This window comes from Carassius auratus, linkage group LG28B (assembly GCF_003368295.1).
Source record: "Carassius auratus strain Wakin linkage group LG28B, ASM336829v1, whole genome shotgun sequence".
NCBI lineage: Eukaryota > Metazoa > Chordata > Actinopteri > Cypriniformes > Cyprinidae > Carassius > Carassius auratus.
Genome location: NC_039293.1, coordinates 7,414,739 through 7,442,672, shown reverse-complemented (window position 1 = coordinate 7,442,672; position 27,934 = coordinate 7,414,739). Strand labels below are relative to the sequence as shown.

Here is a 27,934-nt window from a genome sequence, read left to right as displayed (position 1 = left end):
TGAAAGTGTATAGGTGGCGCTATAGAGCCATTTTGCCACACCTGATGGAATATTGGCCTTCAGATGTGTTCAGGCCAGGACTCTTATCACACATGTGAAGTTTGGGGAAGATCGGACATTTTATGCCTGAGTTATAACATCTTTTATTCCCATGGCGAGACATCGAACTTCATCACGGCGCCATGGACACGCCTTTTAACGAAAACTCAAGATCTTCACAACTTAACATCGCACAGGCCTTTAGATTAGACTGACCACAAAAAAGACATTGATGTCATAAAATTTCTAGGAGTAGTTCATCGCAGTGTAAAATATGTCACTTCCTGTTGCCAATAGGTGGTGCTATGACTATAACTGAATATGCGCATGTCAATATGTTCAGGTTCAGAGTCTCATCAAACATGTGAAGTTTGGGGCAGATTGGACATTGTATGTCTGGCCTTTAGATTAGGCATACCAAATTTGGTGATGATTTGAAGAACTCTCTAGGAGGAGTTCGTTAAAATACAACACATGGAAATGACCAAAATTACACAAAATATGCTCATAATATTAAAAATAACCGACTTCCTGTTGGGTTTAGAATTTCGCTCCAAGAGTCTTTTTTGTAGGTGTTGGTGTTACATATGTGTGCCAATTTTCGTGCATGTACGTGAAACATAGCTGGAAGGCTGTTGATTTTCTTAGTACAGGTGGCGCTGTCGAGCCATTTTGCCACACCCTCTTCTGAATCCTATATCAGACGAAAATTTTCACCAGGTTTGACGCGTGTGCAAAGTTTCATGACTTTTTGAGCATGTTAAAGCCCTCAAAAATGCGATTCTTTCGGGAGAAGAAGAAGAAGAAGAAGAAGAAGAAGAATAATAATAATAATAATAAACAAAGCAGATACAAGAGGGTCCTCGCACCTCGGTGCTCGGGCCCTAATAAAGGTGTCCAGCAGGGTCCTCAGACCCAACCCTCCAAAAAAATAATAAATGCACACACACTTGTGTGAATGTTCATATGATGCTTAAAGTTGAATGAGTGTGAAAAACTCTTTCCACATTAATTAACTGATTCACATGTGTACAGTTTCTCTCTAGTGTGGATGTTCATGTGTGATGTAAGGCTTCCTTTTTGTGTGAAACTCTTCCCGCACTGATCACATGTGTACAGTTTCTCTCTGGTGTGGATGTTCATGTGTAATGTAAGGCTTCCTTTTTGTGTGAAACTATTCCAGCACTGATCACAAGTGAACGGTTTAATACCAGTGTGAATCCTCTCATGTTTTTTCAGGTTTCCTAAATCTCTGAATCTCTTGTCACAGTGTGAACACTTGTAAGGTTTCTCTCCAGTGTGAATCCTCTCATGTGTTTTCAGGTCTCCTGACCGACTGAATCTCTTGTCACAGTGTGAACACTTGTAAGGTTTCTCTCCAGTGTGAATCCTCTCATGCTTTTTTAAACCGTTTGCAGTAATAAAAGTCTTTTCACACTCAAAGCACATGTACTCTCTCACACCAGTATGTATTTTCTGATGTTCTTTCAAACTTTGTATTAATGAAAAACTCTTTCCACACAAATGACATGAATGTGGCTTCTCCTTTGTATGAACTCTCAGGTGCTGCTTCAGGTTTGAATCCCTCAAAAATGTTTTCCCGCACTGATCACATGTGTGTGGTTTCTCTCCAGTGTGGATGTTCATATGTAACTTAAGACTTGCTGATTGTGAGAAACTCTTCCCGCACTGATCACAAGTGAATGGTTTCTCTCCAGTATGAATTCTCATGTGTGATGTAAGGCTTCCTTTTATTGTGAAACTCTTTCCGCACTGATCACAAGTGTGCGGTTTAATACCAGTGTGGCTCATCTCGTGTGTTTTCAGATGTCCTGACAGTCTGAATCTCTTGTCACAGTGTGAACACTTGTAAGGTTTCTCTCCAGTGTGAATCCTCATGTGAAGATCAAGATGATGTTGCATGTCAATCTCTTTCCACACTGAGTACAGGAGAAAGATTTCTGGGCTCTTCTTTTCTTTAAAACTTTCTGAGTTTGACAGCAACTCAAAGGTTTTTCTTCAGTCCTGAATTGATTTTTTCTCTCAACTTCACTCAATTCTTCATGCTTCTCATTTTCTTCCATCAATTCTGAAATAAAAGTAAAAATTGTTTATTTAAAAAAGAAAAGTGAAAAGACAAACATGAACCCTGATGTAACAGCAGAAAGTAGACAATTGCTATACAACAGTCTGATCATTTTGATGCAGGTTTATGATTACATCAAGTTTATATATACATCTCTCTGAAACTTTTTCATTCATCAATAAATTAGGTAGATTATTTTTCAAATTATGATTTTTAAAACATTATTAGCACAAATACCATATATCTAATAAAAATGTTTGATCAACTACACAATTATCTAATAAATAATTTTGTTGAAAAAAGTACCCAGTTCGTCAGCATAATTAATGTAGAATAAACACCAACCTGTTAGTTCTTCAGTATCTTCAGTGTGTTTGATTCTGCAGGGTTCTGGATCTCCCATCTCCTCGCTTTCCTCTTTAATAAACTCCTCCTGATGATTTGAGGCTCGTCTTCACTCGTAAACTGATATATTCCAGCTTTTAATGGTGAATTAATTTATTTGTGATTGTTGTGGGGAGCTTCACTGAACATGAATTTCTGTGTGGAAGAAGCAGATTTGCCAAAATAAACAATAAATCAGTTTATACATTTAAGCACTAATATGAGTAAAGCAGATGCACACTCTTCAAGCATAACTCGTTTGAAGTAATGGTGCTTCATATAACATAATCCGAGAAACAAGTGTTAATGATAAATCCCCTGTGATGTTGCATTGGGAGCAGCACTTCTAGACATTCTGGGTTAGACAACATGTGTCAGGTCTCACTGTCAGAAAAAATGGTTAAAATCCAATTAATTGAAAATTAATCACACTTCAAATTTTGCTGAGAATTTGATTACTCCCAAAAGATCAAAAACTGGTTTTGCGTTAAATGCGTTAATAATTGTAACATTATTTTTAACAGTAATTAATTAATCTAATTAATGCCAGCCCTATATAATAGTCACATGGAATTGATGTTTATGGCATTGAAATTCTGCAGCAAAGCGATGATATCTTAGATCATTATATAGCACGGTTGGCGAACACGGTCCTGGAGAGCCTCCCCAGCGGGCACCTTGATGTCAATTTGACGTCAAATATTAGACAAGATTTGATCAAGATGCTGCAAAACATAATTTCAAAGTCAGATTATACATCAAGTCCTTCCAGTGGTTAATTGGTGAAAATATTAGGTTCATCCCATACTGAAATTGATTATGTAAGTATATGGGCCAACATGTTTGACATTGAGTTGACGTCAAATCAACGTCGTGTTATAGGCGTTCAGTTGATGTCATATTGACATCACATTGATATCAATGTAAATAGCAATTTTTTCTTCAAAATGCAGCCATTCGGCATATGTTTTGAATCCTATGTTGTTTGATTTCTGCATGAAAGTGGACTTCTGTAACTTCTGTGGTTAAAAACATATAAACAACAACAAAAAACTATTTATAAAATAAACATGTAGGCATAAATTACTGATAATGAAAGAAGTGAATATATTATATTTTACCAAAAATATACTGTTTTTCTTAATTACGAAAAAAATAAAAAAATATGCAGCATTTTTGCTGTAACCCCATATTAAGTATGTGTACCCTTATTTTTTTTATATACTTTAAAATTAAAAAACATTTGCCATAATTGATAATGAAAGTGTAATACCAAGCATATACAGTATTACAACTACATGTTCATTTATGGAAAATTTACATTTTTCATTAAATTTTTCATAGTGAACAGGCTACATATTTTAAAATTATTTAGATTTTCTTGTCTTCAACTAATAGATGCAATGCTAGGGTTCTTAAAAAAAATCATACTTATTTTTCAGAAATTCTATTTTCTTTTATATTATGAAAAATGTAGGGCCTACAATGCCCATTCATATTCTCTATTCCTAATACCACCTGTAGATGGCGCCTTTTTCACATTCTCGGGTTGTTCTGCAGCTGAAGAATGGACTACAATTAATTTATTTATTTTTGTGTGCAATTTGATGCAAACCTAGTATGACATAATGTTATACATGTATACACGGAAAAAAAGACAAGAAAAAATATTTGGAGGATTTACGACGTTGATGACCGTTGAAATGCACGTCATCACGTCTTGCGTACAACATAGAGGCTAGTGGCAGTGCGCGCGCGGGCAAGTCGTCAAGTCGAAGCAGCTCGACAAGATTGGCGCTTTTAGGCTGAGTAATAAACATCTCATTAAATAAAACATAATTGGGTAACTTTGAAAACTTAGAAGATTGTGTTTTGGTTAAATATTTGACGTTGCAATGAGTATTTTGTTCTTTTTGGTGAATTGAAATTTCCCGCCATTTGTGAAGGATTCTGAGGTAACAGTTAACGTAATTTAACAGAGTTATTGTTTTTTTAAAATGTCTATTTTGAAATGTCACGAGTACTGTTAGTTTTTCAATTTTTGTTCGTACTAATAAAAATGCCCTAACGTTTGAATCTCTTTCCCGATACGATTCGACAAAACGCAACATAACCAATTGTAATTCAAAATTGTGTCCACTATATGTGAAATTAACATGACGTACATCATTATGTCTTTATCAGTGCAGTTGAATCGTCGAATCGTCGTATACTGTACACAACGAGTTCGCCAGTAACACATTCAGAACGCGTTCAGAACGACGACTTGCACACGAATGACTCATTTGAACCACTTCATTTAAGCTATTGAACTTTTCAGTCACTATAGGGAATATAAGAGATCATTGAATCATTTAAAATGAACCACAGGGAATGCAAGATGTGAATGAGCTTTGATCAATAGTAAGACGTATTAATTCAGTTGGCCATTGTGGGCTGAAAAGTTAGTTGAAGATGATAAAAGCTTTATTTGATTAAAAAAATAATAATAATTCCTGTTTGGTTGAATAAGTAATGTTTTATATAACTTAATAATTGTCTTTTTCATCAAATTTTATTAGATATAATAATAATAATAAGTTGAAGTCACTTTGGTTAAGCCACTTAAAGGTACGGTACAAGTCAAGATCAGGATGACACCACCTCCGCCTCATAATGTCTACTGTTATTTCCCATAAAACGCAACAAGCTAAACAGCACAGACAGTTATCGCCAAAATAAAAACACATAAAACAAAGATCCTATGTGATCAGCCTATAGCCTATGGGCTGTTTGGTGTAACAATGGACCGAGTTCCACATCTTTCCCCTCACCAAACACATAAATACGATTACGATTCTCATGTATTCGATTCGATTTCACAATGCGGCTGCCACAGATCTTATATTATTTTATGTGACTAATTATATATTGATATTTGATAATACATGTACCAAAGTAATGCATGAGTCCCGCTCTTGACTTAGGGCAGAGCTACATAGGCAGTGCGTTTTTATTTTTTTATTTTTTTTTATGTAAATTATTTTTTTGTAAACACCAAAAAACAACAGCAATATATCGATGAATGGCATCAGAAAACCAGCAGTAGGTTATAATCGATTATGGTTTAGTACTGCTGAAGTGTCAATGTCTGCATTGCGAAGCATCGTAAAAATATTTATTTTAGCACCTCTATATGCTAAATTTAATTTATCGTTTAAGTGTCTATAGATGGATAATACAACTAACGTATTAAAATACTAACAAGGAAGTATCTGGTTTTGACTGAGGTTGATGCAAAAAGTTCAGTATAGAGTTTATTTTTTATTTTTTTGTCTGTTAATTAATGATGGTATTCCTTACTGCTGAAATGCATGATAATTTGTTTTAATGTTTAAAAATATAACAAAGGCCCATGCATTGGCATTATTCCACAACATCTTTGTAAATATATGTAAATGTTTTAGAGATCCATATGGACTCCTCTTATTTTGCAGCTACTTGTGACGCTAAATAATGGCATACCACAGAAACTGGAGGAAACGTCATGCTGAAGTGCTGTCTCTTGCAGATGATGATTCAAATAGCAGTGATACAGATGGGTTACTGAGGGCTCGGTTCAGTGAGGATGAAACTGATTCTTTGCCACCTTCAGCCGATGGCAACATTTCAGATTATGACTCTGATGCGTTAGTGCTGTCTTCTGACACTGACTCTGAGGTTGCTGACTATTTGTGTGATGATTCTGCAGAGGAAACTGCTCCTGATCTGGGAGAGGAAATTGCAGCATGGGCAGCTACCAACAAATGCAAGCGATCTGGACTAAATGAACTACTAGATATTCTAAGGCGCCAAGGACATCGCCTCCCCAAGGATGCCAGAACCCTGCTGAAAACCCCTAAAAGAGTGGAAGTAGTTGATCTGTGTGGTGGTCAATATGCCTACTTTGGTATTGCATCAGGAGTACTGAAGGTTTTATCCCAGAATCCTGTTTTCCATGAAGACCGAATAGATATGTGCTTTAACATTGATGGCATTCCATTATTTAAATCATCAAGTCTGCAAATGTGGCCAATCCTGTGCAGTTTCCATGATTTTGCACCCTTCATTGTGGCACTCTATTGTGGAAAAGCAAAACCGAGCCCAGTTAAAGATTACCTCTCTGATTTTCTACAGGAGTTGCAGCAACTTATGCAAGATGGCATAGTCCATGGAGAGAAAGCACTGCAAGTGACTGTAAAATCCTTTGTTTGTGATGCACCAGCTCGATCATTCCTGAAATGCATAAAGAATCACAATAGCTACTTCGCATGTGAGCGCTGCACAGTTAAAGGCACCTATGTGGGACGAGTTGTTCTTGGTGCTACATCGCCTGGTGTTGTTGCAAGGTCTGAAGCAGATTTCAGTAGACTTGCCTACAAAGACCATCAAATTGAGAAATCCCCACTGACACTAGCTGGAATTCCATGTGTTCGGCCATTTGCATTGGACTACATGCACTTGGTGTGTTTGGGTGTAGTTAGGAGAATGCTTCACTACATGCAGAGAGGACCCCACACATGCAGACTGTCATTTCAGCAAAGGAGTGACATTTCAGTTAAACTAAAGGCATTGAATGGAGAACTACCTAGTGAGTTTGCACGGCAACCTAGGACTTTACTGGAATTGGACAGATGGAAGGCTACAGAACTTAGACAGTTTCTCCTTTATACTGGACCAGTGGTTCTAAGAAAAGTGGTTTCACATGCTGTATACAAACACTTTCTTTCCTTGATGGTTGCGGTGTCCGTCCTTTTGAATTCGGATGATGCAGACCGTAAGGAACACTTAGACTATGCTCGAGAGCTACTCATGTACTATGTGAAGAAGTGTGAGGCTATATATGGAAACACCTTCGCTGTATACAATGTTCATTCACTAATTCACTTACCAGATGATGTGGAACACTTCAACTGTTCACTGAATGGGATTTCATGCTTTCCATTTGAGAACTACCTGCAGACTCTAAAGAAAATGGTCAGACAATCTCGCAATCCTATAGCCCAAGTTGCCAAGCGTCTAGCAGAAATTGAAAATTCTACAAAATCTAGGCCTTTTACCAAAGAGAGCTTTACTCGCATATCCACAAGGCCAAGAGATTGTTGTTTCATCCTTCAGAACAAGGACTATGTCTTTGTGAAGGAAATGCATGAAGATGGCACCTTGGTTTGCGATGTGCTACACCAATGCAACACAGAGAGTTTCTTCACTGATCCTTGTGATTCTAAACTGCTCCACATCGTCCGTGTTAGAGATATCAGCAGAACTAGACGTCGACTGATCAGCAAACAGCAGTTGATTCGTAAAGTTGTCTGTCTGCCAGCCAACCCTGGTGAAGCTGACACAGGATTCATTTTGTTCCCCATGTTGCATGAAATAGAACGTAACTGAATTGTAAGTATATCACTGGTATCAACTAATGTTTTTAACTGCTCTTCCATTATCTTTGTGAGGTTGTGGAGGTTGTATATGATGCTTGTTCTGAGAGTGGAGGGGAAAATGCTGCCCTTATATAGATTGCATGCAGCATCTTCAGAGAATGGTTAAGCTTAGTGGTAAGAGCATTGCATTAACAACGAAAGGTTGTGGGTTCGATCTCAGGTGATTGCACATACTTATGTATAAATGTATAGGATAATGCAATGTAATATACTACTGTTTACTACTGATTTGTTTTGATTTTTGTATAGGTACATGATGTGGGTCAGGGCGGTTTGGAAAGAGCCAAATGGAGAGGAGGAGGGAGTCATCCCCGAGGTTTGGGTGAAGGACAACATGGTACACTGGCCACCAGGGGCTAATGTAACTAAAGCAGCTAAAGAGATGCGAACGCCAACAAGTAGCTGGAAAATGTTTCCACTGCTGAAAATCAAATTCAAGTCAAGTGAGTTAACATCCATTTTTAAAAGCGAAATAGTTTTTTCTACTAATCAAATCAATTAAGGTATTAAAAGCTTGTTTGTTTTCTATTTACTTCAGATAATCAGGAAGAGTGTGAAGCCTTCGACCAAACAAGTACTGCAGAGATCAGTGAGGAAGAATGTGGTCCTGTCAAGAGGGTATCAAAGAAAAAAATATACCCAGGGTTTATTTTAGGTACAGAATACTTGCTCATTTTGACAGGGCCCTAGTTTCTGGTGCTGGAGCATAATATATGTTGTGATACTATGTATGGTAATAATACTGTTGTTTCTCCTCTTACACAGATGAGGATGAGCATGAAAGCAGGACGAAGCGGATCGGTGGGTTTTTGGAACAAAAATATTCATATTTCAAAAGTTACAAACACAAATCAGCAGCTTCCGGTGACAGCGAGTCTACATTGACCTCCATTGTAGAAAAGGAAACTACAATGCAACTCAATGTAGACTCACTGGAAGCTGGTGCACTTCTTCCAGCCAATTAGAATAGAGTATTCAGAGAGACCATGGTATAAGTGAGGAATAATTGATGACGAGCCGTTCAATTATACTTATATAATGCACACTCGAGGTAATGCTGCCACGACGCACATCGAGTGTGCATTTTAAGTATAATTGAATGGACAGGAGTCAATTATTCCTCTTATACCATGGTTGCCACACCACAAAACATTGTTCAAGTGTTTAATTTCAGATTATAATAAATGTTGCCCTGCGGTAGGAAAATCTGACAGGGTAGGACAATTTGAACACCGGTACAGCCTCCGCGAGCGTAAGATTTTGCTTTGCCGATGCAGCTCGTCTTTCTCTTGGTCTATCTCTGTGGCAACCGGCAGAAAACAGCAGCACATATTCAACAAAACAGCGTTTCCTGAATTCTGCCACTGTTACTGACTGCCTGGGCATATGAACAACATAACGTTCACACTAAAGCCTGCATCACATGATAAACATTAATAAGGCATATTTTCCATTATTATTAATTATTGTCTGGTATCTGTTTGTTTTAATCAGCATCGGTATATTTGCAAGACATCTGTGATATACGATAACATTGTCACATCGCCCAGCCCTAATACCTATACTGTATATATATATATATATATTTATATATATATATATATATATATATATATATATATATATATATATATATATATATATATACACATACATAAATACATACATACATACATGTATGTATGTATGTGTGTGTATATATATATATATATATATATATATACAAAACAGTGTACATATTTGCTGCCAATCCTTCATCTTATTGTTACATTTTGGTTGTCTTTCATCCCTCAGGTCTGTCCTTTCCAAAACCACCAAGGATTCAAGAAATGTCTAGCCAGGCATTAGGATCAGAAGAAAATGATTATAAATCCAGGTCCAGGAGTCCATTCCATGACTCTCTGCTCCAAAGTTCTCGCTCTCTATCCCAGTGGTCCCACACTCCCAGCCACAGCACTGTACGCCAACAGTCCCACACTCCGCACCACAGCACTTCACACGAGAGGTCCCACACTCTGCGCCACACCACTTCACGCCACCGGTCCCAATCTCCAACCCACAGCACCCCACGCCAGCGGTCCCGCACGCCACACCACACCACTTCATGCCACCAGTACCAGTCTCCAACCCACAGCACCCCACGCCAGCGGTCCCGCACGCCACACCACACCACTTCATGCCACCAGTACCAGTCTCCAACCCACAGCACCCCACGCCAGCGGTCCCGCACTCCACGCCACCGGTCCAAATCTCCGACTCGCAGCACCCCACGCCAGTGGTCCCGCACTCCACGCCACAGCTATTCACGCCCACGGGACAGCTCTCCACACCAGCGCTCCAGCTCTTCTTATGAGTGCTCCCAAAGACCAGCTAGGGAAAACCAGCACAGAGAGGGTGGAGAGCTATTCCCATTAGATAATGGAAGTAAGTATACCACCTCATATTCTTACTGAAAGTGGTATTTTTTGCAAATGGGACAAATATTTTTAATTCCAATTTGACTTTCAGAATTCCAAAGGCGGGTCCTTTATCTTCTTTCTGATATTCGGGCAAAGCTGTCAGAGGTGGGCCAAAACCGTGAGCCCCCAGAGTCTCAGTTCCACCTTGAGAAAATGAACAGCAGGCGTGAGCTAAAAAATCTGGAAGGGCAACTGGCCGTTGAAGAAAAGAGGAATGTGATGGTGAGTATAACTATGCCAGGCCAATACGAATACTGTTTTTTTCTGTGTTTCTGATGGTGAAAAAAATAAAAATTTCTAAATCTTTTCAGGTGTCTCGGTTAGTCAGGATTGGGGGTGCAGACCTTGAGGACTGTGTAAAAAATATGATGAAAAGGTAAATTATACCATGCTTTGGTGTATTTCTCAGATGACTCATGAGTTCATTCACTCAGACACGCAGAAGAGCCAGATGGCATGTTTAAATAACAGGATTCGGTGTCCACAAGCCCGGATCTGCTTATATGGACTCAATGCAGCCGGACAACAAGTTTCAATCGCAAAATAGACTAAAACTAAGTAAAATAGCAGTGTGCCAAAGCGTTGCACGTTACGGTACGGCTTGCTTTGGCTCGCTTTAAATTAGGGCTGTAATCTCCCAGTCGATTAGTCGATTATTTGGTCGATACGTTCAGGCTCGACCAAAATTCTGATTGGTCAATTTTTTGCTGCATTCATTTCATCAGTTTTGTCGTGTTCATTTCAAAAGTTCCGCATTCGTTTTATCAGTTTTGCCACGTTCGTTTTGGATTAGCCCAACCCACTGGAGAAGAGAGACCGATTGAAGAAAGTAGGCTACTAGAAGGTTTGCTGATTAATGCTGAATATTATTTATTTAATTGTGAGAGTGTTTCATTCACAGTCAGATTTTTGTTCTATTCACCAGTGGCATTTTCCATGTTTCATTAACAGTTCTTGGTGTATTCACCATGGTAACTGTCGTTTCCATATTAACCCCAAAATGATACTTTATTTTCATTTTGTGTTTTTATATTGTTAAATGCCTGTGGTGGCTCATACCACAGGGTTCGTACGGGTGCTTGAAATCCTTGAAAGTGCTTGAATTTTGATGTTGTGTTTTCAAGGTTTGAAAAGTGCTTGAATTTTGGATAAAATGCTTGAATTTCACAAGAAATATCTTTCTGACGAAATAGTTCTTTATTAAATGGAGAAAAAAAATGTAGCCCAGAGCAAAAGTAGGCGGAGTTTTCATTTTCATTTCCGTGGTTGTTTGGATGCACCGTTTTATTTGCCACACAGTGGCAATAGTTGAACCATTTTAAACTTTGATTGCTTAGCTCCGCTTTGGTTTGAGTCGCGCGGCGCAAGCCATTGAAATATATCGGTTTCATAGCGCAGCGCGGTCCGCGTCCTATCTGAAAGGGCCATTAGTGACAGAGTACTTGGTGTGATAATGTAATGTAAGTATTGCATGTCCATTATGTTCATTTGTGGAATATGCAGTGAACATTGCCATTTGGAGAATGTTGCACTCCTGTTTGTCATTGTGCATGAAACTTCATGCCAATAAATCATCAGAAATTTTGCTGACTTGTGCACGTCTTCAAGCGCCCTCTTTACGTTCGTCCTAATGCCTGTTAGTTGTCCGTGGATTTGCCTATATTTGGCATTTAAAATGGAAACGTCTTTAGACATGGGATTATCAACATTTATTTATAATTATGTAAGCATTCTTAACAAATGTATTTAAATCCCTAACGCCGCCTTCACACTGGCAGTTGAAATTGTTCTAATCTCTCCGCCATTTTTGTTCTACTCGCTTCCGACGCTTTTCAGTGGTGTAGTACGACATCCGCCGGGGGTGTATTGCGTTTTATGGAGCTGATTTCAACTGCCAGTGTGAAGGCGGCGTAACACCAGTTATTTTCTGCAAACTATTTACAATTATATTCCATCGAAGTGTTTAATGCAAGATACATATTGATAGTTCACAAATCTATTGCAATAAAATACAAAGCGATAACTCCTTCCATGGTGGAACATTCTTCTGTCCGGTCAACCACATCTCTCACAACATTCCAAATGAATACATGACAGCAAAACACACTAACCCTTTCTCTTTCTCTCAACATGTAGTGGTCTAGCTTTTGTTAAAACCAGTAACTTTGTATTAGCACCTACTGTATTATTTCTCCTGTATGACATATCGCTTATTGCTTCCTGAACTCTGTGTTTTGGATAAAAGCATTTGCTAAATGACTAAATGTAAATATAAATGTAAACTCATTAGAACCCATTATAATTCTAAATTTTGTGCGAATGCACCACACAAAGAAAATCAGATGTGGGGGTATAATTTGTAAATCAGACGAAATCCATAGATAATACTAATCTGAACAGTGCAATATTGTTGTAGAAATGTTGATGATGATGATTCAGGAAATGCACCAAGTGATGGTGAAAAACTGTAAGACATTCCTTTTCTGCTTGAAGGCTCAGCTGTTCTGGTCACTTAGTTGTATTGTTCAATAATCTTAACAATTAATGATTACTGATATAACTTGTTGTCTTTTTTCTTTTGTTAGAGTTCTTACCAACAGATTGATGGCAACAATGAACATGGATGGCTCAGGGGTGAAGAAGGCCTTTGGAAAAACACGGCTATGCCGTGTTATGATAGGTAATACATTACTTTTTTTTATGATTAGATGATGTACTGTTGTATCTATCCAGTGTTACCCATTGTGCGGCAAACTTTTAGCCATCACAGATGCACAGTGGCAATACTGTAGGGGTGTAACAATTAATTGTGCAATTATTATGCTCAGTTTCTCAGTAAATTATGGTCAAATGCTGCCACATCCAAAAGCCAGAGGGCGCTCTCAGTTTTTTATCTACAAATTTTCAGAAAATATTAAAAGCACAGGTTTTAAATGTGTGAATTATGTTATACCTATGCCACCTTTAGTTAAGATGGGTAGCACTTATCATCAGTTTAATTTTTCATCCGAAAAACGAAAAGTTGGACATTTGAAAAATTGGATTCAGTTTTTCTGTTTTCCTGCTGTTGCAGCTCACTTGAAAAGAATAGTGAGGAGGATCACTGAGCCACTAGATGGTTATCCATGCTTATTTAAAAAGTTAATTACTTTGTGGATTTACAGTACATGTACAAGTGATGCTTGCTAAAAAATGTATGCTGTATTTTAATGTTTTAAAATGAGTGCTAATTGTGGCTTTATATTCATTAAGGTGCTGTACAGCAGTCGAAACCTTCTGCGTCAGAGGCCGAAATAAAGAAATACATGGGCAGCTATCTCCGGTCTGCTCCTGATAGATATGGGGGTATGGGACGGCAAAAGGGGAAATCGGCCATTGAGGTCTGTTCAGACTCTGAATAAGTAGAATGCACCAATTGTTTATCTACAATGTTTCTGTTCATTAAATTGTTTATCTACGAAACAAATTACAAAATTGGTTTTATTTTAATTTAACTTGCTCTTTGTTTTTGAGAGAAGGTCTTGAGAGCTTTGATGTAAAAACCTGTAATATGTCTGTCGTGATGACACAAAATGCAATTGTTCATCAATTAAGATTTATATCAGATTAAAATTTATATATAAAATTCTGATATAAACCAGTGGATTTAATAAAACACGTCTTGCATTTAATACTGTTTTGTCATTATTCTTGTGGTCTAGAATAGGACATCATTGTGTTAAAAAAATGTTAAAAAAATAAGCAAATCAAAAGAATGTCAAAACTTGACGTCAATTTAATGTCAAGTTTTGACATCAATTTGATTTGCATTTTTGACCAATTCTTTGATGACTATGTTTGACGTCAATTTGATGTCTATTTGACATCAATTGCCCGCTGGGTCAGCTCCAACCCTAATAAAATCTCACCTGCCTGTAGCTTCCCAGTAACCCTTCAGGCCTTGATTAGCTTGTTCAGGTTTGTTTGATAAGGGTTGAAGCAAAACTCTGCAGGACTGACGTTTGCTACCCCTGTTATATAGTCTTTTATAAACTCCACGAGACTGTCTCATAGACTGCCAAGAAACATAACAAGGTCCATAAAATGTATGAAAGTCGTCGTCAGAATACTCCATCTGCCATCAGACGTGAGATCTGGGTTATATGAAGTGCTTTATGACACAGAAGAGCATATGCAGCATGGTGATATGGAGTGACACAGAGGAGACCATTGACAAAGGAATTATTGAATAAAGTCGTTATTAACTGGTCAGGTCCCTTCGGCCCTTAAGTTAGCTGCCATCACACCAGTCCAAAAAAAGGCTGGTTGTGATGTGGAGAATCTGTCTATCTATAGGCCTATCGCCCATCTACCTTTTCTATCTGAGGTCTTCGAACGAGTTGTAGCTGGCCAGTTACAGCAATATCTGTCTATCAACAATCTCCTAGAACCATTTCAGTCCAGATTTAGATCAGGCCATAGTACTGAGACTGCTGTCGTCCGGGTTGTAAATGATCTTCTCATTTCTGCTGATATGGGTGTCTGTAGTATTTTGGTATTGTTAGACATCACGGCTGCTTTTGACACTATATCACAAGCGGTCCTTCTTGAAAGACGTTCTGTATATCTAGGAGTTTCTGCTACGGTTCTTAAAAGGTTTACATCTTATCTTACAAATCGTTTCCAGTTTGTGTCCTTGGGGGATATACATTTTTACCAACTCTAGTCCAGCAAGGTGTCCCACAGGGGTCTGTGCTTGGTCCCATCTAATTTAGCATCTAAATGTTTCCTCTGGATGACATTATTTGTAAGTTTGGTTTAGGTTTTCATTTTTATGTTGATCTATAACAGCATGCACCCTGATCCTAATCTTGCGAATACAGCCCTTAGCGCACCTGCCTCGATGCGATAAAAGCCTGGATGCATGATAATTGTTTTAAGCTTAACCAAGAAAAAACAGAACTTCTTTTTGAATATGAACATGAACATCTTTACTCAAACTTAATATTTCAGTGTTGACTACAGTCAAGCACTTGCTTACTTAATCTCTTCAAGTGCGTAATCTTGGCATTGTCTTCGACTCTGAACTTATGTTCGATGCACATGTTAAAAAGGTATCAAAGATTGCATTTTTTCAACTTAGAAATATTGCTAGACTGTGACTATTTCCATCATTGCCAGATGCAGAAAGGCTTATACTTGCCTTTATTACATCGAGGCTTGATTATTGCAATGCGCTCTATCTTGGTTTCCCAAATAAATCAATAAAAAATTACAATATATACTAAATTCAGCTGCCCGGTTATTGACATACAACCACTCAGTACTCTCTGATTTACACTGGCTGCCAATACAAGCACGTATTGAATTCAAAACACTGATTTTAACATATAAAGCTATTTATGGGATGGCACCTGCTTATCTCTGCGGTTGTTGGCATCTGTACTGCGTTTGAGCTCTGTCACTATATTATTTTTACTGACTAATTTTATCTTAAAAATCAATTTTATACACCATCGTGTCCGTTTCTATAAGGTGCGAATATATCATCTATTGTATTCTACAACAAAAACAATCAGAGCGCTTCGATATCACTAGTTTTATTTTGATCTCCCGGGTCCGCTATTAGCTTATAGCCTGTTAGCATCAGCAAGCGTGGTTGCTGCTAACTGCGCTTGCATTGCTAATACTCTATTCACACACATTACCATTGCTGTACTCAATGTTACTTGCTTTAATGGTGGATGAATGTCTAACTTTGATTGCAGGCGAGGACACGTTGGAGGATTCGAGACCTGGAGGAGAGGCAGGCCCAGCTGAGAGAGCGAAGAGCTGCGCTGGAATCATCCCGGGCTGACGCTCACAAGTTCGGTGTAAGTATACAGCGTGCTGTTAACACTCCCACCACGTCTACTCCGTGTGTTTCTCTGCACAGGCCCAGTGCACCCAGGACGCGATCACCTTCACTCCTTATCAACGAGGACACGAAAGGTTCAGTAGACTTGTTGCTTTAAATGAACGGTTGTTGTCATGGTGTAAAGAACAGAAACTGCTATTTGTTAATAATTGGAATCTTTTCTGGGAGCGTCCTAGGCTTTTCCTAGACAATTCTCAAATAACTATTATGATGACATTTGTCACCCGCTTAAATGATAAAAGTACTTGCACTGTACAATCTATTCAGACTGTGTCTGTTCTCCGAATAGTGAGGTCAAAATATAAATTTAATGTAGGATCTAGAAAAAATCTTATTGTGATTAAACCAGAAACATGTAAAGTAAATGAACAAAAACAATCTTTAAAGTTTGGGCTCATAAATATTAGATCACTCACACCAAAAGCAGTTATTGTAAATGAAATGATCACAGATAATAGTTTTGATGTACTCTGCTTGACTGAAACCTGGCTAAAACCAAATGATTATTTTGGTCTAAATGAGTCGACTCCACCAAACTACTGTTATAAGCATGAGCCCCGTCAGACTGGTCAACAATATATAGTGATATTCTCAATGTTACCCAGAAAACAGGATACAGGTTTAACTCTTTTGAAATACTTCTACTGTGTATAGACCACCAGGGACGTATACAGAATTCCTAAAAGAATTTGCAGATTTCCTCTCAGACCTTCTGGTTACAGTTGATAAGGCGCTAATCATGGGAGATTTTAATATTCACGTTGATAATACAAATGATGCATTAGGACTTGCGTTTACTGACCTAATAAACTCTTTTGGAGTCAAGCAAAATGTCACCGGACCTAACACTTGAGTTTTATCCATCGCAAAGATAAACTGCAGTGCTTTACAAATATAGGACAGGAAGAGCTAAATAAACTTATCACTGTATCTAAACCAACAACATGTTTATTAGATCCTGTGCCCACTAAATTACTAAAAGAGTTGTTACCTGTAGCCGAAGAACCGCTTCTCAATATCATTAACTCGTCGTTATCTTTAGGTCACATCCCAAAACCATTCAAGCTGGCGGTTATTAAGCCTCTTATTAAGAAACTAACACTAGATACTAGTGAACTGGCAAATTATAGGCTTATTTCAAATCTTCCATTTATGTCTAAAATTTTTGAAAAAGTTGTGTCTGATCAATTGAGCACCTTCCTGCATAAAAATGATCTGTTTCAGTCAGGTTTCAGGCCCCACCATAGCACAGAAACTGCACTTGTTAAAATTAAAAATCTAATTTCACTTGATCTTAGGGCTGCGTTCGACACCATAGATCATGACATACTCGTAGATCGATTACAAAACTATACAGGTATTCAAGGGCAGGCTCTAAGATGGTTTAGATCCTACTAGTGTTGTCACGTTACCAAAATTTCAGTCTTCGGTACCGATACCAGTGAAAATCCACGGTTCTCGGTACCAATTTCGGTAACAAAGCAAAACACAAAAGTATGCTAATTTAAAAAAATATTTTTTTAGCACTAAAAATAAAACCAATGCCATTCTTTATTTATAATTGTGTTTAAAGTTTTTCTACAAGTTATATAATTATGAAAAACAGTAAATAAGTTTCACCCAAATTTAATTTGTCTTTTAATCTATGAAATTAAATTTATTTATTTTTGGTAATAAAGGGATTTGCTATTAAAAATAAAACATGAAAGAAATATTGTGATTTATTTCTTTAAGAAATAAAGTTTTATAATTTTTTTCAACAGTAGTAGCAGTATCACATACATTTTACTAAATAATAGTAATATTTCTAGCACAATGCCTTTATGTAAAAATTAACTTTTAGGCCTAATGAATGCATATTTGTCATTTTAACTGAACTTAAGACTGGTGGTGATGCTTAAGATATTTTTGGTCATTGAGGGTTTCTATAAAAAAAAAAATAGTAATAGATCATATTAATTATTATTAAAAGATAATACTACTACTAATTCTACAATCATACAATGCACTATGAATTGACGAGCTGTTGGGTTCATGAATATTAATCACGTTGTCTGCGTTCGGTCAAACTGATTTGCAGAAATCAAAACACGAACGGTACTAAATCAGCACCAGCCAATGAAATTGCCAAAATGAATATGAATAATTCTAAATGAACTCCATTATTTTGACAGGAGAAGACAACAAAGAATAGTTTACATATAGTGCGTCGATTCAGCGTGGCAAGACTCTCGCTCTCTCTCTCTCTCTTTGCATGTGTGAGAAACAGCACTATCAGTAAAGCGATGGTGAGTCGTGCGTACAGATACTGGTCCATATGGAGATTTGATTTGATTAATTAATGCTAACTTTGACAAATTCCATGACTGTCCATATTAAAATGTAAGTTTCATTTTCATGACTGGATTTTGAGATTCCGTCCTCGTTTTCTGCTTGCTGAACCAGGTTTGAACGGGTCCTTGGTACTTAAAGAAACCTGGTTTCTTAGTAACGAAGTACCGGGTCTTTTTACAACACTAGATCCTACCTGTCCGATTGCTACCATTTTGTTTAATTAAATGGGGAGTCATCTCATTCATCACCAGTAAAATATGGAGTGCCACAAGGATCCGTCCTAGGTCCCCTTCTATTTTCAATATACGTTTTGCCCCTTGGTAATATAATTAGAAAATACGGGATTAGTTTCCACATGCTGATTATATTCAGCTATATATCTCAAGACCAGATGAAACTTCTCAATTATCTAAGCTAACAGAGTGTGTTAAAAATGTAAAAGATTGGAAGACCAATCATTTTCTCCAATTAAATTCGGATAAGACAGAAATATTAATTATTGGACAAAAAAAAAAAAAAACACTACACAGAATTTTGTAGATTGCAATCTGCAACTAGAATGATGTACTGTAACTTCCTCTACAGTCAAAAATCTGGGTGTTATATTAGACAGAAACTTGTCTTTTGAAAACCATATTTCCCATGTTACAAAAACTGCATTCTTCCATCTTAGAAACATTGCTAAGCTATGAAACATGTTATCTGTTTCTGATGCAGAAAAGCTAGTTCATGCATTCATGACCTCTAGACTGGACTATTGTAATGCACTTCTAGGTGGTTGTCATGCATCTTCAATAAACAAGCTACAGGTAGTCCAAACTGCAGCAGCTAGAGTCCTTACCAGGTCAAGAAAATATGATCATATTACCCCAATTTTACAGTCTCTGTTCTGGCTACCTATTAAGTTTTGTACCAGTTACAAATTATCAATACTTACCTATAAGACCCTAATTGGTTTAGCTCCTGCGTACCTAACTAGCCTTCTACCACTCTACAATCCATCACGCTCCCTAAGGTCACAATTGTGATTTGGTTTCTGAGAAGTCGTCTCGTTGGCAGGCTGGAAGGGCCGAAGGGAGCGACTTGGGTGTTGGGAGAGTAGGCCCTACCGGGTGCTGCTAGTGAATACGTGGTTGTTGGCGCCCGGTCGGTAGGGCTCGAGCCGATGCTCAACAGGAGCTTTTGGTGTTGGAATGGTGAGCCCTACTGGCCGATGAGGAGGAGCAGCGTGGTTGTGGTGCCCCACCGGGAGGACCCGAGTTGCCTCGACCGGAATAGGTCACAGTGCCGGCGTACGGGCTCTACTGGCTGACAGCCCCTGCTATTCAGTGGGTGAAGGGCCTAATGCTGACCCAGAGGGCCCATGAAGCCTCCGATAGGAGATTGAGACTCAGGATGACGGACGTCTGGGTCCTCTCGGTTTGGCAGATAAAAAGCTTTGTGCTGGCCGACAAGGAGGACTCTGGCGACATTTAAAGGGAGATCCCGACTCATGGCATCGGATGGATGAGACTCACTTGCGGCCGGCAAGCATAGGCCCGACCGGGAGAACTCTTGCCAGACGTCTGAAGGGAGCACATGCATCAGACGGGTAAGCCTCGCCGGACGGGGAGAGTGGAAAGGAAAACCTGACTGGGAGGACTCTCGCAGCATCCGATGGGGCATTAAACTCAGAACATCGAACCTCATTGACCATAGAAAAGGGAAAAGGTAAGGTTGTCTAACCGGTAGGCTCTCGCCAGCGTCCGAAGGGAGCACACACATCGAACGGGTAAGCCTATCCCGATGTGGGACAGAAAAGGTAAAGATAGGTGGCCAGGAGGCTCTTGCCAGCATCCACATGGGGACTTTCTGTTCCCCAAAAACAACTGGGTGAGCCTCGCAGGCCGTAGGATGGAAAAGGTAAGTTTGTGTGGTCGTTAGGCTGTTGTCTGCGTCTTATGGGAGTTTGCTACTCACGGCAAGAGACAGGTAAGCCTTGATGACCTTAGGAAGGAGGGAGGGTTTATTTGTGTGTTTGGTACTTGCGGCATAGAACGGCTAGCTTGTAGGTTTTGTGACCTAAACCACATGGAATGGTCGTGGTTGGCTGGCCCTCGCCTCGCATCGAACGGGTGAGCCTCGCTGGTCAAGGATGGAAAAGATCAGGTTGTCTAGCCGGGAGGCTCTGACCGACGTCCAATAGGAGCTTAGCTCCAGGAATCGAATGGGTAAACCTCTCTGGCTGAAGGACGCAAAAGGTTGTCCAGCCGGGAGGCTCTTACCTTCATCCGACAGGAGCTTAGCTCCCGGAATCGAACGGTTAAGCCTCGCTGGCCAAAGGACGGAAAAGGTAAGGTTGTCTAGCCGGGAAGCTCTCACCTACATCCAATGGGAGCCCTGACTCCGTGCATTGGATGGGTAAACCTCTCTGTACGTTTATTTTATTTTTTAAATTAAATTTGTGACACCAGATGGGTAGTCTCTCCAGCCATCGGAGGGAAAATTGACATTGTTTTATCTGCGAAGCACCCGTTGGTGTTCGGCAAAAGCGTAACTTGCGGTGTTGGATGGGTACATCTTGCCATCGGAGGGAAAATTTGTTTTAGCTGCGATGTACTCGTTGGTGTTTGATAGGTAAGTGTCGCTGACTGAAAATTATTATATATATTTTTTTTTTTATTAATCGGGCTTTTTAATCAGGTAAGCTTCGCTGGTGGTCGGATGGAAAGTCCAAGATTGCTTAAGCGGGAAAGCATCTGACAGGAGTTTAATACTCGATGTCATACGAGTAAGCTTTGCTGATAGTTGAACGGAGAAGGCAAAGGTTGGCTCAACCGGGAGCACTCTTGCAGCGCCTGACAGGGAGTTCGATACTAAGGATGATATGGTTGTCTACGAGGGTAGACGCTGTGAGGCTTACTTAAATAATTAATTTAGCAAATCCAAAAAGTCCGAAAAATCTTGGTGCAGTCATTGTATTCGAAATTAAGTGTGCAAAAATAGATTGGATTTCCTCTGCCAGTGTACCCCAAATAGGTGCCATGTATCGGCGATGTGGTCGTTGTCAAATCGTCATATTGTCAGCACATGAGATCGATGGTACATATCGACGATGTAATCGTGCATGGAGTAAGAGAAAAATTCTTTATACTTGTCTGGGCTTACTATTTGCCATTTTAACCATGCAGGTGCACGAAAAGAGCCTATGGAATCACCAATAATTGTAAAATGTACTTTCGGACGTACTGATAAACTGGCATTAAATATAAAATACTACATTTAAAACTTCTTATTCATGTAGTCGACACTGCTATCATTTCGTTTGTCCTGTGAATTTTTTTTATTTATTTTAATTTTTTTACACGATAGTAGATTCCATTTTAAGTCTAATGATTTAACTCTAATATGGACGTAAACGAATGCTTTAAATATAAGGTATTCAAAAACCGGTAAGTTCATATATTTGGAGTGAGTTCGGTTGAAATGATGCCTTGGTCGTACGCGGTTCGGACCACATGCCTCATGATGGGACCGACGCGCCGCCCCTGAAACCAGAATGAGATGCGTTCTAACGTAACTGTGGCATTAAACTCTGTTAGTGAGAGCTCCTTTAAAATATGGCACGTATTGGATTACCTGTTAAAGTACGATGAAATACCTTATATCTGCAAACAATGTATGTATATTTGTGGATGGAGACTTCTTTGCCACCTACAGGCTCACATCATCCTTTGAGAGCACTGCTGCGGCAGTGAGGAGGTACAGGAAAGGTTACTTTCTTCGGCTGCTGTAGGTGTTGGCTGTGGGAAGAGTAAAAAAGGGTTAGTAACATTTGATGGGCAAGCTAAAAATGAATGGGTTGCCTACTGTGTTACCAGCTTAGCAATTGGTTGCCTGATTTGACAATTCCTCAAGCCTAGTCCACATTATTATGTTCCTGTTGGAAAAGCATCTTTCCTCTCATTTGGCCTCCGGGCTCTTTAGACGGTCTCCAGAGCGGATACGTTTGAAACTCTGTTTTCACGTTGTAGTATGGACTGTGGAAACAGAGGCTTTTGGAAATGATGGAGCATGTTTAGTCTTGTAAGACGTTGTACCGAAAGACATGATTATGGCAGTAACGTTAACTCCTTACCAGTCACCCCCCATTTTTGGCATGGAGACAGAAATTACATACCCCAAATAAAGGTGTTTCTGCTCATGATTATTTCTGACTAGATACATGATCAACATTTGTCCACGAACTAACTCTTCGACGTTTACTAGATAACTGTCGCTGAAATGATGTTTTATCGAAATATTGGTCATATATAAAAGCCAAAGTCTTTAGACTTTCAATTGATGCACGGTTTATCCAGATCAAGTAAGAGAGTGATGTTTAATGTGCTGTGAAAGTGAAATGATAATAAACTGGGGCCATAGGCGGTGCTTGCAAGCAAATGAGTTAATAGCAGTTATGTGCTATTCGCTTCCAAGTGGTTTCTAAAGATTTTTTGTTTTTTTTTGTTTTGTATTACTGTCCTTAAAAGGCGACAGTAATTTTACTCACAGATATTTACAAGCATTTTTTTTTTAAATCTTGGAACTTATGTCTGTATCATTTCAGTGAGGTTTAAACGTGCGCGGTAAGGTGAATGTAATGCCTTGGCTTCGTGGTTAAAGGTGGCATCATCATCCGATGGAACGTTGTATCTGTAGTCCAAATCTATGCGCAATCCACACTCCAGATCAGCAGGTGGCGGTAATGCACCTTTTACGCTGGTTTGCCAAAACCAGCATAAAACACTAGTAGAAGACGGAACTGCGTTTAACAAACTTTAGCCGCGAACCTGCTTTTAGATGCAACACTTTGGATGCCAACTGCCGTAAAAATCCAATGAAGAAAAAGAGGAACCTGTTTTTAGTGTCTTCGGCTGAAAATGTATTGGTTAACGTCGCGCGGTCTGCGCCGCTAGAGGAAGCGGCCTCAAAATGCCACTCGGCCGGAACGCCTGATTGGAAGGCTGAGCCGCGGTGAGAATTGGGGTTTGGCCCGGGCTGGTTGGATTCTTTCTGCTGCAATCCAGCGCTCGAGGAAAGCTTGGTCTCGGGCAGCACGATCGTTGTGTCGAGCGAGGCGAGCTCGGAGCTTGCACGGTCTATTGGCCACGACGTGTGGCTTGGCGAGGAGAGCAGCTGTCGCGATGACGCTTAATGCTGCTCAACGGCCGTGTTTGGCTGGGTAGGAATGATCGCGGGTCCGGCAAAAAGAGCAGGTCTTATAAATCCCCTGTGTAGCTTTCTTCGTTGGTACGAAAATTCGGTCTGTGATAAGGTGACAGACAAAGCGAACCAGCATGCTGATAAACCGTTAATGGATAGAGGTAAGTCAGCGATATTTATACTATGGGATTGATTACTTGATTATGGTCCACCTGTGTTGGTTAGGCTAAGTATCTGACGCACTCATCCCGAATCTTATTAATAAAATACATTTAAATCTAGATTAAAAACGCATCTCTTTCGCCAAGCATTCGAATAATGTATCTCTTAAATTGTGAGTGTAGTTGTATCTGATCAAATGCACATTCTTATTCTTTAGCTTGGGTTAAACTAATTAATTTTACTTTGTTTGATTAGCAGCTATGCTAGTGATGTCTCCATTTGTTTCTAAGTTTTGTAACTAGGATTTGCACAACCTCCAGTCTGGATCCAGAACACCTGAGAAGAGATGATGCTGATCCCTCAGAGGACCCCAGATGATGCTAACCCTGAATCAACAACAGAACTTACAAATATTGCTACAAGTGTGACTGCATCATATAATAATTATTAATTATTAATAATATTAATAATGTTCATCGTCTAGCTGACTACGTCTTGTATTCATTTTTCTAAAAATCCTGTCATATGTGCACAAACTGACAGTCACCACTTATTAAGCTACTACTAAATATTGTAGAAACGTAATTTCCTGTAAAGTTGCTTTGTAACGATTTCTATTGTAAAAAGCACTATACAGATAAACTTGAATTGAATTGAATAGTCACTGCTCATGTGCCAGCTCGCACCTTGCGCTCTTCCAGGTCATGCATTCTCCAGCAGCCTCGGAATAAATTAAAGTCTATGGGCGGCCGAGCATTCTCTGTTTCAGCACCACGTCTATGGAATGCTCTACCACCGGAAATTAGAGACTCTCCAATATTAGATTGTTTTCTAATGTGCTTTAAAGACACATCTTTTTACAGCTGTTTATTGTAATTGAATGTGATTGTATGTGATGTTTTACTTCTTGTATACTGTAGCATTTTGAGTCTAAGAAAAGCATGTTAGAAATAAAATGTATTATTTTTTTTGTTTGTTTTCTTTGCTTACAAAATGTCTGATGGTGACCTTGGTGTCACAGAACATGATTCCAAATCCATCCAAGCAGGAGGGCTTTCAGATGAGAAATAAAACATGACTGTATGCAATTGGGCTGCCCAGTAATATTTTATATTTTTATAAAAACATTTTACTCAATGTGGATTAATCTTACATCCCATCACACAACAGAAATAGATGTTACAGCAGCCAGTCAGTGCATGTGTCTGCATGTTCTGTGTCTCTGAGTGAATGGATCATGGAATAGTTTGATACACAAACTCAAACACACGTGACTCAGTGTCTCAATATATGAGGAAGAGAACACATGAACTTCATCTCCAGAGATGCTCAGAGAGTCACTTCACCAGCTTTATGCAGTTTCTTTTGAGAAAAATTACTGTCAAATACACGCTGAAACAAAAACTAAAACTGAAAGACCTTCATGACAATCCGTCACAATAAAAGTACGGTTTAACTTGAAATTATGACCGACTAGATTACTACTGTATACTAAAATGCAAGTCTCAAAGTAATGATGATATTTTTAGGGAATATCATACAACCAATTTATTAATTATTATTAATTTATACAGTTCTGGTGTGCAGTATCTTTTCTGATGAGATTAAATGAAAACACTGTTTTATTGTCATATTCATTTGATTACATTTTAAAAGATAGATTAAATTGTTCAAGTTTTATTATTTCACTTTACTAGACACCATTTTTCTGATGCATTTGTGCTGAATCATAACACACAGAATTCATATTAAATCAAATGGAAAACAGAATTTAGGGGAAATAAAATGCATTTCATGGATCCCTCAATTAAACCGTAGCTCCTCTGTGGAATTGAGTTGTGAACAAACTAAGGTCTAACAAACACGTAGAAAGCATTTTATTCATGGTAAACGAACACCATGATAAACATCAATATTGAATGATATGGGGAAAAATATCCATTTTAAAAATATCCATATACATTTTAAGCGCGCGCACTCTCTCCGGGCGCGAGCAGCGTGTGTTTGAGCTCGGAGAGATTCGCGCTCGCGCATTGTAGATTATATATTGTCTAGTGATCAGTGAGTGGAATGCGAACGGAACCGATATAAAGTTGGTTCGACGTTGGATATTACAGATTAGACAGACAGGGCATTATTGTAGCGCGAGCGCGCAGGTTTTCTATTCACGAGACATTCAATAAGAGACACATTATTTCTCCAAACGTGGAAAATGTGTGTGGTGTTTGTGTTTCTGTGTGAAACATTGCTCACCTCTCCTCAGACTCGATGCATCTGCGTCCGAAAGCTTTATCACACAATGACTTCACAGCAGAAAGTAGCCTCTACATCAAAGGTGGGAAAAGTTGGTCAGAAATCTACTTCTACATATAAACTGCAGAAACTGTTGTCTGTGTGTAACTCCGTGAATCGAGGAGGACTGGGTGAGATCAGTGAAGGCAGAAAGTTACACTAACACTGGACTCGGACAATAGAGTCTGGCTGGAGACCGTGGGTCAGTCAGCTCTCTCGAACCGGAAATACGTCACCTCCACTCTGTTGCCAACTCCGCCGGTTTCCCTCGGAACTGGGGGGAAAAACGTGTACTTTACCCTCCAGAGTTTTTTTTTTTTTTAAGAACAATAACATACAATATATTTTATCAAAAATAGCATTAAAAAGAAAAGGAAAAGGATAGAAAAATAAATTACAACAAAAAGGAATGGCCACAGAGTTCAAATATCCTGTGAAAACACTAGACAAACCTGTTCACAAACACGGTTCACTGAAAAAAGCCTTGTCGATTTGGGAAGGTGCATGCGCAGTCAGCAGAGGCTCATGAAGCCGAGTCAGCCGAAAGTATAAATACCGCTTTAAACAGGCGCATTAACGCCTTGTCTGCATGTGCTCTGTTTGAAATAGGAATCGTTGCCACATTTCTTGTTAAGATCTTTCATTAATTGCTGCCTCATTTGTATTTGGCCAGTGTGCAGATAGCTTTACCAAACCTGACCAGCCAGGCGTTTGCAGTCACAGAAACTTGAAGACACATGTACAAATGTGGAGGGGTGACTGAATGGAGATGACACCAGATCGACTATGTATTATTTGGTTTTCCATCAAGGTAATCATCAGGTCAATAAAAAGTAAAATTAAAATTACAAATTAATTATCAAGGTCAATCACCCAACACAAAATCAATTTGCTGAATTCTTAAACTGTATATTCCTGCGCTCAAACCTGCCAATCTAAAGGAAACACTGGGTATGGCTGGGTATATTTTAGGTAATTTGTAAATTACCTGGGTATGGCTGTGTATATTTTAGGTAATTTATAAATTACCATAGACTTATAGTCTAAATAAAGCAACTTTCATCTATTGCTGTTATTACACTTGTATACAATACAAGTGTGTGAAGAGTGCGTGATGTCACGTACACTACTGCCGTTGGCAGTAGACATTTTTTTGGTATTATTTGGTATATAAATACAATATTGATCTCCGAAAATTACAAAAACTTTTCCCTTTTTCCGTTAACAAATAATCTAGAGCTACTCTATTTTGCTACAACATTCTGCTTGTTGCATCCAATTGCTCTCCTAGAAGTGTTAAGGCCTCATCAGTGTCATTAATAAATATTTGTGTAATTATTATGTAATTAATCCATTCTGTAATTGAATATTTTCTTTCTGTAAGTCAAAATAATACATATAAAAATAAATAAATATATCTCTCCACAGTGGCACCTCATGCTGAGTGTGTGTTCTCCTGAAGGTCAACAACAATCTCCTTTGTCTTCTCCACGTTCAGAGAGAGATTGTTGTCACTGCACCACCCGGCCAGGCGGCTCACCTCCCTCCTGTAGTTTGTCTCATCTCTGTTGCTAATGAGACCCACCACCGTCGTGTCATCCGCAAACTTAATGAAGATGTTGGAGTTGTGGGACGGTGT

At 38.9% G+C, this 27,934-nt stretch overlaps 2 protein-coding genes across 5 annotated transcripts; one reads left to right on the top strand and one right to left on the bottom strand.

Moving 5' to 3' along the window:
- Positions 1–815: 815 nt before the first annotated feature.
- Positions 816–26,550, bottom strand: LOC113067472 (gastrula zinc finger protein XlCGF7.1-like). Of its 2 annotated transcripts, XM_026239893.1 has the most exons (5): positions 26,257–26,550; positions 22,276–22,439; positions 2,471–2,665; positions 2,075–2,128; positions 816–1,829 (listed from the first exon to the last, which is right to left on the bottom strand). In XM_026239893.1, the coding sequence occupies exons 3-5, from the start codon at positions 2,526–2,528 to the stop codon at positions 1,048–1,050; spliced, it is 894 nt and encodes a 297-aa protein (XP_026095678.1). In that variant the 5' UTR covers positions 2,529–2,665; positions 22,276–22,439; positions 26,257–26,550; the 3' UTR covers positions 816–1,047. The 2 variants fall into 2 exon arrangements, 1 of the variants encoding a protein (XP_026095678.1); XR_003279354.1 differs by lacking the exon at positions 816–1,829 and having other exon boundaries at positions 1,963–2,128; positions 22,298–22,439.
- LOC113067379 (serine/arginine repetitive matrix protein 5-like) lies at positions 2,663–16,292 on the top strand. 3 transcript variants are annotated; one of them, XM_026239758.1, is made up of 9 exons: positions 7,786–7,921; positions 8,218–8,411; positions 8,507–8,623; positions 8,734–8,769; positions 9,763–10,392; positions 10,477–10,649; positions 10,739–10,803; positions 13,013–13,107; positions 13,680–16,292. In XM_026239758.1, the coding sequence occupies exons 2-9, from the start codon at positions 8,222–8,224 to the stop codon at positions 13,826–13,828; spliced, it is 1,455 nt and encodes a 484-aa protein (XP_026095543.1). In that variant the 5' UTR covers positions 7,786–7,921; positions 8,218–8,221; the 3' UTR covers positions 13,829–16,292. The 3 variants fall into 3 exon arrangements, with proteins under 3 accessions (XP_026095542.1, XP_026095543.1, XP_026095544.1); XM_026239759.1 differs by lacking the exon at positions 7,786–7,921 and having other exon boundaries at positions 7,944–8,411; XM_026239757.1 differs by lacking the exons at positions 8,507–8,623; positions 8,734–8,769; positions 9,763–10,392; ... (2 more) ...; positions 13,013–13,107; positions 13,680–16,292 and having other exon boundaries at positions 2,663–7,921; positions 8,218–8,358.
- Positions 26,551–27,934: the final 1,384 nt, after the last annotated feature.